At 53.2% G+C, this 13,856-nt stretch overlaps 1 protein-coding gene across 2 annotated transcripts in view; it reads right to left on the bottom strand.

The window, feature by feature from the left end:
• LOC144731742 (plectin-like) overlaps positions 1–13,856 on the bottom strand; it is a 74,386-nt gene that overhangs the window by 28,177 nt on the left and 32,353 nt on the right. For both annotated transcript variants that reach the window (XM_078612954.1, XM_078612962.1), the window contains exons 2-10: positions 7,617–7,678; positions 5,952–6,041; positions 5,349–5,426; positions 4,968–5,060; positions 3,720–3,886; positions 2,660–2,775; positions 1,857–1,957; positions 1,327–1,446; positions 318–413 (exon numbers count right to left, since the gene is read on the bottom strand). In XM_078612954.1, coding sequence (XP_078469080.1) covers positions 318–413; positions 1,327–1,446; positions 1,857–1,957; positions 2,660–2,775; positions 3,720–3,886; positions 4,968–5,060; positions 5,349–5,426; positions 5,952–6,041; positions 7,617–7,678 — 923 coding nt within the window. The remainder of the gene's footprint in view (positions 1–317; positions 414–1,326; positions 1,447–1,856; positions 1,958–2,659; positions 2,776–3,719; positions 3,887–4,967; positions 5,061–5,348; positions 5,427–5,951; positions 6,042–7,616; positions 7,679–13,856) is intronic.

The following is a 13,856-nucleotide window of genomic DNA, read 5'->3' as shown; positions in this document are numbered from 1 at the left end:
CGTCGTAGAAGTTGTTCAGTTAGTCATTACCACTGTCATCTTCGAGCTCAGCGTTGTTATCATCAACATCGCTGTGATCGTCATTGCATCAGCGTAGTCGTTGTGATCGTTAATATCGTCGTCATCGCTGCCATCATCATCATCGGCATTGTGATCGCCATCATCATCGTCGTCATCAGTGTCGTCGCCATCACGTGACAATCATATAGCCAGTCATGATTATCCCAAAATCCATTTCATCACCATCATCATATCACACACGTGTGTGTACTCGCACAAGTGTGTGTATGTACACAATTGTGCGTGTGTGTGCACACCTCGAGAGCCTTGTACAGTGCGTAGATCTGGCTCTTCTCCTCGGCTTTAGCCACCATCTCCGTGTCCCGCAGCTCTGCAAACCAGGCGAGCACGGCCTGCAAGCCACGAGGCAAAACACCACGCCGGCACTTCCTTCCTTCTGCCCACAAAACCCCACGGCCGCGCTCGTTGCACACCAAGTCCTTGCCACAGGCGAACCTCGCTGATCTCGTCGAGGGCCAGACACGACCTTCACGTGAACTCCGATCGTCCTCGCAGCGGCGGCCTTTTGGCGAACCGTCGTGCAAAGACGGTGGTCACCGCGTCGCGCGCTTTCAGATGCCCTTCTGCGGCCGTCTGGAACGCTCTTCCTTCCGAAATTAGGAAGCCACTGGAGCTATGCACTTTTACATCAAGATTGAAAACATAGCCTGCATGCCCAGCCACCGAATGCCCAAGAACAGTTCTGTTTGGTCAGATAGAGGGGGCTAAATGGGCATGGCATGGACTAGAGAAGAGATGGGCTGATGTGATGTAGAAGGATTTGGAGCTGAGTGGACTTGCCAATGGCTGGTACCAGCGGTATCAAGATCATCCTCTGTGGAGGAGGAGGTTTGTGAAGGAAGCTGCTGGACGATGTACCTTCTAATAGCAGGGTTGGCTACGCACCGTGTGAAAGAAGTTGAACATACAGACATGGCCAGTTGGAGGCAGTCGCCCTCCAGCAAAAGCGGAAGGAAGAGGAGCGACGCTCACAACAACGAACGGAGCGCCGGGCAGCTAAAACACCATCAACCCACTACACCTGGTTCTCTCCCGTGACCTCCCAGCAAGGCTTCGAAACATCACATGGCTTCAAAGTGCACTTAGCCTGGCACAAGAGCCATGGTGATGTCACCGCTACTTATTGGCGAATGGCGGCTGTTGTCGTCCCACGTGAATCAGTGACCTCTCTGTCACGTGGTTCAACAAAGTAAAGGGAGGGAGGCAGGCAGGCAGGCAGGGAGGCAGAGAGGCAGGGAGGAGCACCTTGGCGTCCGCCTCGTCTGTGGGCCGAGACGACTGGCGGATGCGAGCACCCTGCTGCTCGATCCAGGCGAGGAGATCTCGCACCAAGCGCTGGTACTCGTCCCAGTGCGCGTCCACCTCCTACACGGGGGGAGGGACACGGGGACATGGGGATGAGAGATGAGACACGGAGACAAGGAAACACAGGAACACGGAGGTGAGACACGGAGACAAGGAGACACAGGGACATTGGGGTGAGACACAGAGACACCAAAACACTGAAACACACGGGGGCAGATAAACACCAGAACACAAGGACATGGGAATATTGGGACAAGGAGACACGGAGACACGGGAGTTAGACATGGCGACATGGGGACATGAGAACATGTGGATACGGGGACACTAGGATATGGAGACATGGGGATACAGAGACATGGAGACACAGGGACATGGAGACCCAAAGACATGGGGACATGGAGACACGGGGACCCGATACACAGGGACACGGAGACACGGGCACAAAGGGACACGGAGACACGGGGACACACCTGCAGGCTGATGCCACCAGCGGGGATTCGAGGGAAGGCGTCGTAGAGCGAGGAGACGTACGTGACGATGGACTTCTCGTCGGGGTTGGGCACATCCACATCTAGCATCATCATCATCATTGCCATCAGTAGCAGCAATTGTACCGCCGTGATCATCATCAGCAGTTACAACAGCAACATCACCAGCAAAAGCATCATCAGCAACAGCACTATCAGCAGCAGCAACAGCATCATCAGCAGCAATATCAGCAGCGGGGAATCAGAAATCATCAGCACCATCGTCATCAGCAGTTACAGCTGCAGCAGTAGCCACATCATCAGCAACAGCAGCAGTGTCATCAGTAACAACATCAAATGCATGATCTCTATCATCAAACAGCCGCAGAGACACGGTCACAGATTTTTATTTTACTTTTTTTTTTTTTTTTTGACCAGGTAAGGCCCACGTAGCTCTTTTTTAGAAGCGACTGGGCCACAAATGATAGCTCAACGAAGTGACTTATCACGCGGAAATATATAGCAGCAGCCAAAGGCTCTGAACGCCCGATGATTCGAAAATGTGGAGAGAAAAACCGGAGGACGCGGACAAAAATCCACGCGACCACGGGGAGGCATCAGGGTCGAGATCGAGCCCAGGACCTCCTGTATACCAGGCGAGGCAGAAGACATCTCGGCACCGTGGCGCCCTGACGATGAGCCACCTCCCACCTTTGACCGAGATGAAACCACGGAAAACCACGACTGAAATCCCGTGCGCGTGTGCGCGTTATTTTTCTTCCTTGCCTCTGCCTTTGATGTCTCACCTTCGGGGTCCAGGAGGCGAATGACCTCGAAGTTCTCCTCGGCCGTAATGAAGGCCCGCTCGAGGTTCTCCACGTTGCTGCTCACGTAGACCTTCTCAATGTTGATGAGGTCCGGCCTACGTACCCGGACACGGGAGGGTTAGGGGCTGGAATGAGGTGTGAAAGAGATGCGCGAGATTGAGGTGTGAAAAGTGAGGTGTGTGTGTGTGAGCACGCGGTGTGAAACCGCGGTACAAATGCCCGGTGCGCTGTGGTATTTTTAAAAATCTATAAAGGGAAGAACCCCGCTGCTCGCGAGCCAGGATGGACTGAACTCTCTCTTTGTCCCTCTCTCTCCGTGCCGTTCAGTGGCCGATTCAGCTCCCCCACTCACCACCACCACCCCCACTCACCCCCCACTACCTCCCGCCCTCCGATCCTCTCCATTGGCCGCACGCACGCGGCAGTACAGCAGCCATCAGCCCCCCACCCCCGGCACCTCTCGACTCCCTCGCTGCGCGATTCACGCGCAGCGGTCGGGCAAGCTCGAGGGCGCGTGACGTGGAATGAGAGAGGTGGAGAAGTACCACACCGACGAATTCACAAAGACAGAGATCCCCCGTATAGCCTTTAACAGACTGTTGGTACAAGTGTTGTTAGGGGGCATCTATGTAGGCTGTCACGAAACACGGGGGGAGGGGGGGGTCAGCATCACGGCCTTTGTCTTCCCAGTGCTGATGTTTACTACACACCGCACCAGGAGGACCAGGAATCGTTTTAGATATTTGTCACTGGTGTTGGCCGTGAGTGGGAATTGCAGTGCGCTAACTACTGTGCCACCGCTCCTCACAATATGATGAGGGTCAATGCCACCATGACCCCCATCATCATCAAGTGACCCCCATCATCATCCCATTCACCACCATGACCCTCACTATCAACACCATGACTCCCATCATCATCAACGTGACCGCCATCATCATCATCATCAACGTGACCCCCATCATCATCCCATTCACCACCATGACCTTCACCATCACCACCATGACCCCCATCATCACCACCACCATCACCGCCCTACCTGTGCTTGTGGATGATGGCGTTGAACACCTTGCCATCTCGCCATGACGTAGAGAAGTTGTCGCACTTGAGGCTCGGGTAGCCGTCGATGGTGTTCCTCACCCACACCATGAGCCGGCTCTGAGCTGTCAGGTCACGGTGCTGGTCCCCAACCTCGATCTCCGACACCTGGGTAACCCCACCCCCGCCCCACCAAAACAGAGGCCCCCACAGCCCACCACAGCCCCCCACATAGCCCAAGCCCGTTAGCAATTTAACGCAAATCGCAAGCTTGCAACTCCCCGGCATGCGCTGATCGACATTGGCTCACGATGGCTCGCTCCCACAATGCATTGTGTGTAGTGGTATAACTCCCATAATGCATTGTGTGTAGTGGTGTAACTCCCACAATGCACTGCGTGTACTTCTGCAACTCCCACAATGCACTGCGTGTAGTAGTGTAAATCCCACAATGCACTGCGTGTACTGGTGCAACTCCCATAATGCACTGCGTGTACTTGTGCAACTCCCACAATGCACTGTGTGTAGTGATATAGCTGTCGTGCCGGCTACCACAATATCATATTTTTTAATACGTAATGAACAGTTTTATTCAAACATACGATATGCTTACTCCAGTGACAAAAGGTAATCGTGAGCGTCATTGTGGAGAATATAAATAATAAAAAATGTAAGCAGACACTCCACTATGTCTCCCTCACGTATCCTTCCCTCAACAGTAAAAACAAATACAAGCATTTCTGCGACAAACCAACAGCCACCACAGCCTTCTGAGAGTGAATAGTGTCAGCAGCATTGATCAGTATGAGCAAACCTCTGGGCTGGGTTCGACACCCAGTGTCTGGTCACTATAGGTCGGTCTATTGCCACTCCTTAAACCGTCACCAAACCGTGAACCTTAAATGCGCCGCACGTCAACATAATTGGTAAGTCAGTGAGTGAGTTGGTTGGTGAATTAGTCAGTGAGTTGGTGAATTGGTGAGTCGGTGTATAAGGGAATATGCAGATAAATTAGCAAGTGGGTGAGTTAGTAGAATAGTGGGTGAGTGAGCGAGTAAGAATCAGAATCTGTATTTGCACCGGAGGAATCCGATGAGCTATGAAGCTCTTTTTCACAGATGTCCAGTGCGTTTCACAGAGAAAGTTGGTGGATAAGTGAGTGAGTTAATGCAGAGGCCAGTGGAGCTGCAAGGTAAGAGACGCTCGTTCCGCGTGTCCGCAACTGCGGTGAGCGGGCGAGTGGTCGCACCTGGAAATGCAGGATCAGCGTCCATATGAGGCCCAGTGTGAGCTTGGGGCTCCCCTGGGTGATTTCCTCACTGCGGATGTTCACCAACTTGACCTGCCGCCACGGACCGGGACAGTGGATAGAGGTGGAGAGGGGCGAGGGGGTGGAGAGGGGTGAGGGGTGGAGAGGGGCGAGGGGTGAGGGGGTGGAGAGGGGCGAGGGGTGAGGGGGTGGAGAGGTGCGAGGAGGTGGAGCGGGGCGAGGGGGTGGAGAGGGGCGAGGGGGTGGAGAGGGGCGAGGGTGTGGAGAGGGGTGGAGAGCGGTGAGGGGTCCTCTCAATAAAGGGTCTTGAGGCTCAGTGAGGCGTTCTCCCGCTGGTGCTGCTGCTTCTGCTGCTAGTACCTGTTTCTTGCGCAGGAACTCGAGGGCGATGTTCACGTTCTGCAGCATGTGCACCAGCATCTTGCCCTTCTCACGGGGCTGCTCGCACACACGCACACGACCACACCTGCTATAGACAAAGATCCCCCGTATAGCCTTCAACGGGCCGTTGGGCCAAGTGCTGTTGGCGAGTAGCAGCACCTGTGATGGCTATGAAGGCCGGAATGGTGCGCAAGGGGGTGGGTGGCCAGCACCATGTCCGGCTGGGTGAGTGTGAGTGAGTGTGAGTGAGTCATTGAGTGAGTGTGAGTCATTGACTGAGTGAGTGTGACTGAGTGAGTGTGTGAGTGAGTCATTGAATGAGTGAGTGTGTGAGTGAGTCATTGAGTGAGTCAGTGTGTGAGTCATTGAATGAGTGAGTGTGTGAGTGAGTGAGTGTGTGAGTGAGTCATTGAGTGAGTCAGTGTGTGAGTCATTGAATGAGTGAGTGAGTGTGTGAGTGAGTGTGACTGAGCGAGTGTGTGAGTGAGTCATTGAATGAGGGAGTGTGAGTGAGTCATTGAGTGAGTGAGTGTGAGTGGGTGAGTGTAGGAGCGTGTGTGCGTACGGGTATTCTTCACGAACCAGTTTTTCCCCGGACAGCACTTCCAGGAGACACAAGAGGTTGTGTCCATCCCGGAGATCGACGTACAGATCATCGACGCGCCTCTTGGCCTACCCGCACAGCACACGAGACACGCGGGAGAACACACAGCCAATGAATCAGAATCAAAATATTGATTTACAACTGGGGGAATCCGATGAATCATAAAGCTCACCTGCAGTGTGGCGAGTGAGTTAAAGGATGAGTGAGTGGGTGAGTGGGTGTATTGTTGTGACATGCAGTGTGGTGGTTGAGCGAAGAGGTGAGTAGGTGAGGGAGTGGGTGAGTAGGTGAGGGAGTGGGTGAGTAGGTGAGTGAGTGGTTGAGTGAGTGGGTACATTGTTGTGACCTGCAGTGTGGTGGTTGAGCGAAGAGGTGAGTAGGTGAGGGAGTGGATGAGTAGGTGAGTGAGTGGTTGAGTGAGTGGGTGAGTAGGTGAGTGGGTGAGCTGTTGTGACCTGCAGTGCGGTGGTTGAATGAGTGAATCAGAAACAGAATATGTATTGAGACTGGAGGAATCAGATGAGCTATAAAGCTCATTTACCAACAGTACAAAACACGATGGGAGTGCAAAGTACACGAGAGGTAATCATATCACTTAAAATATATATTCAAATAAACACTCAACTATTTTTTCATCTTACCAGCCAAAGTCCACTGAGCTACGAGTGAGCCACAACGCATATAGAAACATCGTCGTCGTCATCATCATCAGCCGTGGTCTCTCCACTGCTGGTTTAAGATCTCCCCGACCCGCCACCGTGATCTGCCACGTTCTGGCGATGCGACGACCCACCAAAGGTCCCGCGTGTAGCCTTAACAGACTGTTGGAGCAAGTGCTGTTAGCGAGCAGCACCTATGAAGGCCGGAACGGCACACCCGGTGGATGGTGTGGGCAAGACCACGCCTGGCCGCCTTTGTCTCCCCAGTGGCAATGTTTACACACAAGGTACTCATTTGAGGCTGAGTCGACCTAGGGGAGGCCCAGGACCGGTTCAGATAATCGCCGCTGGTGTTGTCCGTGAGCAGGGAATCGAACTCGGGCCACCGGGTTCGTAGCACAGAGACACACAACACAGAGACACACACACAGAGACACACACAGAGCGACACAAACAGAGACGCACAGACACAAATAGAGAGACACACACAGAGAAACACACACAGAGACAAAAGATAAAAGATCCCCCGTATAGCCTTAACAGACTGTAGGGGCAAGTGCTGTTAGCGAGCACCTATGAAGGCCAGAACGGTACACGAGGGGTGGGTGGCCAGCACCACGCCCGACCGCCTTTGTCTCCCTAGTGGCAATGTTTACACACCGCACCAGGTACTCATTTGAGGCTGAGTCGACCTAGGGGAGGCCCGGGACCGGTTCAGATAATCGTCACTGGTGTTGGCCGTGAGCGGGAATCGAACTCGTGTCGCCAGGTTCATAGCGCAGCGCGCTAACCGCTGCACTATCGCTCCCCACACACACACAGAGACACACACACAGAGACACACACACAGAGACACACACACAGAGACACACACACAGAGACACACACACAGAGACACACACACAGAGACACACACACAGAGACACACACACAGAGACACACACACAGAGACACACACACAGACACACACACACGATACCTCACCTTCTGCAGGTGCTTGTTCACCCACTTGGTGAAGGTTTTCTTTTGAACTCTCTCCCTCTCATCTGCGAGTGGGGGAGGAGGGGGGGGTCATCAACGGCGGTGGGGGGTGGAGAGGGGAGAGAATTGTAAAAGTGGATTATTTTTCATCGTCATTAGCGGCACCTTCCCTAATGAGCAACACTAGCGAGATGCGCCGTTGTCCCTTGACGTACGCGTGTATTGTGAACTTCTTTCGCACCGTACGTAGCCAACCGTGCGGGGAGAGGACAACAAACGTAACAATAAAAAGCATTTTTAAATAAGTGATTTTTAAAAGTGCACAGCTCCAGTGGCTTTCTCATATCTGAAGGAAGAGCGTTCCAGACGGCCGCAGAAGCGCATCCGAAAAACGCGCGATGCGGTGACCGCCGTCTTTTGTTCGATGGCCCAGCCCCAAAGTCGCTGCGAGTGTGACCGGAGTTTGCGTGATGGTTTATCTTCTTTGTCGAGATCGGCACGGTATCGTGTTTCATTTGTGGCGAACGTAATTGGCTCTCCTCGAAGACGCCCGTGGAACCGTCAACCGCATCATCGGAACATCGACAACAGGCCGCGAAGCATCGCATCTCCATCACACGTAGAGCATTGAAGACACGAGCCACAGCGAATTATGGACCGATTATTAAACCCACAGAGACACATAGAGACCCGCAGAGACCCATAGGGATACACAAAAGACAATGGACATCAGTGTGATTGTGTAAACGTTAGTCCAACGGTTCAAACCCCCCAAGCTAGCAACGTCGTTGGCATTGTTGTAACTGAGCTGTTGACATGTCCCCTAACCAGCACTGCCGGGGGTGATGGGAGATTCCCCGCCTCCGGTTAAAAGCCGGGTCAGACCCGGGACAGGTGGCAACCGGGGTCGCTGGCACGAGGGTGGGGTGGTGGTGGTGGTGGAGATCTTCCGGAGCTGAGGATGCAAGAGATGACGACTCTCCCCGCGTCAATAATGGATGAGCTGCGAGCGCACAATGCACGCGGCACGCCATCAATAATGTAACGCGGAGCGCTCATCACGACGGCGGCGGCGAGTGTGTCGAGAGGGTGGAGAGACAAACACGGACATCGTCACCCCGCAGTGTCGTGGGGGGCGGGCGAAAGGGGGGGGTGGCTGGGGGGGGAGAACGGGGGGGGGGCGAAAGGAGGGAACGGGGGGGGTTGGGCGAGAGGGAGGGAACGGGGGAGTGGGCGAGAGGGGGGAGGGGGGGGAACGGAAGGGCGTGGGCGAGAGGGAGGAACGGAAGAGGGTGGGCGAGAGGGGGGCGGGGGAACGGGGGGGGGGTGGACGAGAGGGGGGGGGGGGAAACGGGGGGGTGACCGGGGGGGGGAGAACGGGGGAAGTGGGCGAGAGGGGGGAACGGGTGGCGGGTGGGCGAGAGGGGGGGTCGGGGGGACAGTGGGTGGGGGGGGGGAGACCTTGACAACTTCCTTGTCACCTCACAGCAGCCCCCAGCCGGCTTTGAGGAGTTTCACAAACCTCTCTGTACGTGATCCGCCAACTCCCTGTGCCTCCAAACTTCTTTCGCACCGTACACAACCAGCCGTGCTAAGCGGAGGTGTGTGCGTGTGTCTTTTGTACGCAGGGTATTTTGTGTGCGAGTATTGTGTGTGTGAGAGAGAGAGTATTTTACGCGCGCGTGTGTGTGTGTGTGAATATTTTAGCGCGATATTACTTGCATGCTGCTACTACAGTCAAGTCTCAAATGAAATTTCAGAAGAGTTATTCGAGGGATATTTTGATACAATTTGTAATGTTCAATCTAGATTTCAGCGCAAGCGCACAATGCAGGGTTTTTTTTTTGCATAAGCACGGTTGACTACGTACGGTGCGAAAGAAGTCCACCATACACATTCAAACTAACCTTTGTTTTATGTAACCAAATAACGCCCACTGCGCTCTGTATCTCTTTGTCACAAGGGGCGCGGCCGCAAATGACAGCGCAATGAAGTGGCGTGTTGAGTGAACATTTCAAGCAGTCAAACCCTCGACACGCGCGACGTTGATTATACACGTGGAGGATAAAACCGCAGAAACCTGAGAAAAACCCACGCGGCCACAGGAAAGAGAGAGACCACAGACTCCAGCAGGCGTCAGGGTCGGGATCGCACCCACGACCTCCTGTACACCAGGCGAGGTAGTTAACATCTCTAGAGAGACAGAGAGAGACGCAGACTCCAAATATACAGCAGCAGCAGGCATCGTCAGGGTCGGGATCGAACCCACGACCTCCTATACACCAGGCGAGGTAGTTAACATCTCTAGAGAGACAGAGAGAGACGCAGACTCCAAATATACAGCAGCAGCAGGCATCGTCAGGGTCGGGTTCGCACCCACGACCTCCTGTACACCAGGCGAGGTAGTTAACATCTCTAGAGAGACAGAGAGAGACGCAGACTCCAAATATACAGCAGCAGCAGGCATCGTCAGGGTGGGGATCGAACCCACGACCTCCTATACACCAGGCGAGGTAGTTAACATCTCTAGAGAGACAGAGAGAGACGCAGACTCCAAATATACAGCAGCAGCAGGCATCGTCAGGGTCGGGTTCGCACCCACGACCTCCTGTACACCAGGCGAGGTAGTTAACATCTCTAGAGAGACAGAGAGAGACGCAGACTCCAAATATACAGCAGCAGCAGGCATCGTCAGGGTGGGGATCGAACCCACGACCTCCTATACACCAGGCGAGGTAGTTAACATCTCTAGAGAGACAGAGAGAGACGCAGACTCCAAATATACTGCAGTAGCAGGCATCGTCAGGGTCGGGATCGAACCCACGACCTCCTGTATACCAGACGAGGTAGTCAACATCTCTAGAGAGACAGAGAGAGGCGCAGACTCCAAATATACAGCAGCAGCAGGCATCGTCAGGGTGGAGATCGAACCCACGACCTCCTATACACCAGGCGAGGTAGTTAACATCTCTAGAGAGACAGAGAGAGCCGCAGACTCCAAATATACAGCAGCAGCAGCAGGCATCGTCAGGGTCGGGATCGCACCCACGACCTCCTGTATACCAGGCGAGGTAGTTAACATCTCTAGAGAGACAGAGAGAGACGCAGACTCCAAATATACAGCTGCAGCAGCAGGCATCGTCAGGGTCGGGATCGAACCCACGACCTCCTGTACACACCAGGCGAGGTAGTTAACATCTCTAGAGAGACAGAGAGAGACGCAGACTCCAAATATACAGCAGCAGCAGGCATCGTCAGGGTCGGGATCGCACCCACGACCTCCTGTATACCAGGCGAGGTAGTTAACATCTCTAGAGAGACAGAGAGAGACGCAGACTCCAAATATACAGCAGCAGCAGCAGGCATCGTCAGGGTCGGGATCTCACCCACGACCTCCTGTACACACCAGGCGAGGTAGTTAACATCTCTAGAGAGACAGAGAGAGACGCAGACTCCAAATATACAGCAGCAGCAGGCATCGTCAGGGTCGGGATCGCACCCACGACCTCCTGTACACCAGGCGAGGTAGTTAACATCTCTAGAGAGACAGAGAGAGACGCAGACTCTAAATATACAGCAGTAGCAGGCATCGTCAGGGTCGGGATCGCACCCACGACCTCCTGTATACCAGGCGAGGTAGTCAACATCTCTAGAGAGACAGAGAGAGGCGCAGACTCCAAATATACAGCAGCAGCAGGCATCGTCAGGGTGGGGATCGAACCCACGACCTCCTATACACCAGGCGAGGTAGTTAACATCTCTAGAGAGACAGAGAGAGACGCAGACTCCAAATATAAAGCAGCAGCAGGCATCGTCAGGGTCGGGATCGCACCCACGACCTCCTGTATACCAGGCGAGGTAGTTAACATCTCTAGAGAAACAGAGAGAGACGCAGACTCCAAATATACAGCAGCAGCAGCAGGCATCGTCAGGGTCGGGATCGCACCCACGACCTCCTGTATACCAGGCGAGGTAGTTAACATCTCGCCATCGTGGTGCTCTACGACTGCTGTGCCGGGCGAAACCTCCAGGGAATAGAGAGGAAGAACAGCCCGAACTGAGACTCTGCGTCAATCTACTTGCTGTACTCCCCCCAGCCGCGCAAGGCTGTGTTGATACCATCGCAAAGATACATCACGGTCGTGATCACGAATTCCTACGCGAGTTTGCGGCGATCTCAAAGTCCACGCGTCCGTGACGGCTACATGCCTGTCAGCCCCTTATCAGCGCCCCTAAATTATTTCAGACCTTAGTGGTCGCCTCGTGCCGTTATAAATCCCAACGTTCATCCTACAAAGTCCCGTCACAAGGGAAAACGCAAACAAATAAGACGCTTTTTTGCACGCATCGAAACGGCTGTACGCCCGTATGGACCTGAAAACTGAATTTCCCTGTACAAGAATACGGGGTTCTAGATTTAAAGCTTTCGTGACTGCAAGGATTCATACTCTTAGGTTTTTCGGTAAAGTCACGTAGGTAAAAAATAAATAATAAAAATATAATTTAAATAATAATATCAATAAAATAATAAATCATTATTTTATTTCTATTATTATTTCAATTATATTTTTATTTTTTACCTACGTGACTTTACCGAAAAACCTAAGAGTAATAATATGGGGGTTTAAACAGTACGGGCGTGGTGGCTATGCCACAGAGAGCCTTGAGTGACGGCGCTCCACGAACGTGAAACGTGGTTCGAGTGAATGAGTGTCGCTTCGTGTCTGTTCCACGTGAATGGGGGAGGACTCAACAGCGCGGCCGTCATAAGCACCGTGTGCGTGTCCTTAATAGGAAGAATGTGTATGTCATAGGCGACGTTTCGGGCGATGGCCCTTCTTCGAAGCACATAGAGAGAGCCAAAGAGGTCGTAGAGTGGCCTATATAAAGGGAGATTTGCTCGAAACGTTGCCTACTATATTTATTAATGTGTAAGGCCAACACTGTTATTGATGCATGTGTTGAGTGGTACAAGAGCCGGAATATTGTAACAAAAAATCGAATGACCTGACGTCTTTGAGACCACTTCAGTTCAAAACTACGCACATTTTATAATACAACTCGACACGCACAATAATCGCATTCAACTTCTCTAAATCCTCACATCACCGTCTCTCTCCTCTCTCCCTTCCATCTTTCTCTCTCCCATCTCTCGCCCATCTCTCTCCCATTTCTCTTCCTCCTCTCTCTCTCCATCTCTCTCTCTCCATCTCTCCTCTTCCATCTATCTTTCTCCTCTCTCTCTCTCGCCCATTTCTCTTCCTCCTCTCTCTCCTGACTCTCATGTCTCGTACATCGAGCGGCACCTGTTGCGGAAAATTCAAAAACCCAGACCGGAGCACATTCGCGGTGGCACCTGGAGTGCCTCCTGACCTTCATGTAACCTGACAAAGACAAAGGTATAGCCTTTAACAGACTTTTGGGGCAAGTGCTAATCGCGAGCACCTATGAAGGTCGGCACGGCACACAAGGGAGTGGGTGGCCAGCACCACGCCCGACCGCCTTTATCTCCCCAGTGGCGATGTCTGTGCTCCACACCAGGTACTCATTGGAGGCTGAGTCGACCTCGGGGAGGCCCACAACCGGTTCAGATAATCGTCACTGGTGTTGGCCGTGAGCGGGAATCGAACTCGGGTGGCCGGGTTCATAGTGCAGCGCGCTAACCGCTACACCACCGCTCCCCCACCGCTCCCAACAAGACAAAGATCCCTCGTGTAACCGCTCTCAACACGCACGCACGCCCTATAAACATGTAAGCAAAGCGTATCACCCACGTGCAATAATGGTTTGTGTTTTACGCCTTTGTATACACATCTCGTTTACGTACATTACGGAGCATGGCTCTTAGCTCAGGAATGTGCCATAAATCCTCTTCCTCCACCCTAGACCCGCCTTGGCAAGGCGCGTTACTGTTCGATAACGCAACGATTGCGACACGGACGCCCTGACAACACAACGGTGACAGATCGTAATTGTTGTGTACAGCACGTGGCCAATCCACTGCTCGCCTGGTATACAGCATGTCGTGGCTTCAATCCCCATCCTGCCGGCTGCTGTATAGTTGGAGTTTGCGTGCTTCTTCTCCCCGTGATCGCGTGGGATTTTTCTCCGGGTTCCTCTGGGCGTTTTTTTTTCCCCTCCACACTCAGAAACATTCGTTCAGAGTAATTGGCTGCTCTAAATTTCCACGCGAAAAGCCACCCACCTTTTTAGCGATCACTTGTGATGGGCAGGTCGCTTCTG

Source organism: Lampetra planeri, chromosome 2 (assembly GCF_965212315.1).
Source record: "Lampetra planeri chromosome 2, kcLamPlan1.2.h2, whole genome shotgun sequence".
Classification (NCBI taxonomy): domain Eukaryota; kingdom Metazoa; phylum Chordata; class Hyperoartia; order Petromyzontiformes; family Petromyzontidae; genus Lampetra; species Lampetra planeri.
The sequence above is the reverse complement of the archived record's forward strand: the minus strand, read 5'-3'. Positions and strand labels throughout refer to the sequence as shown.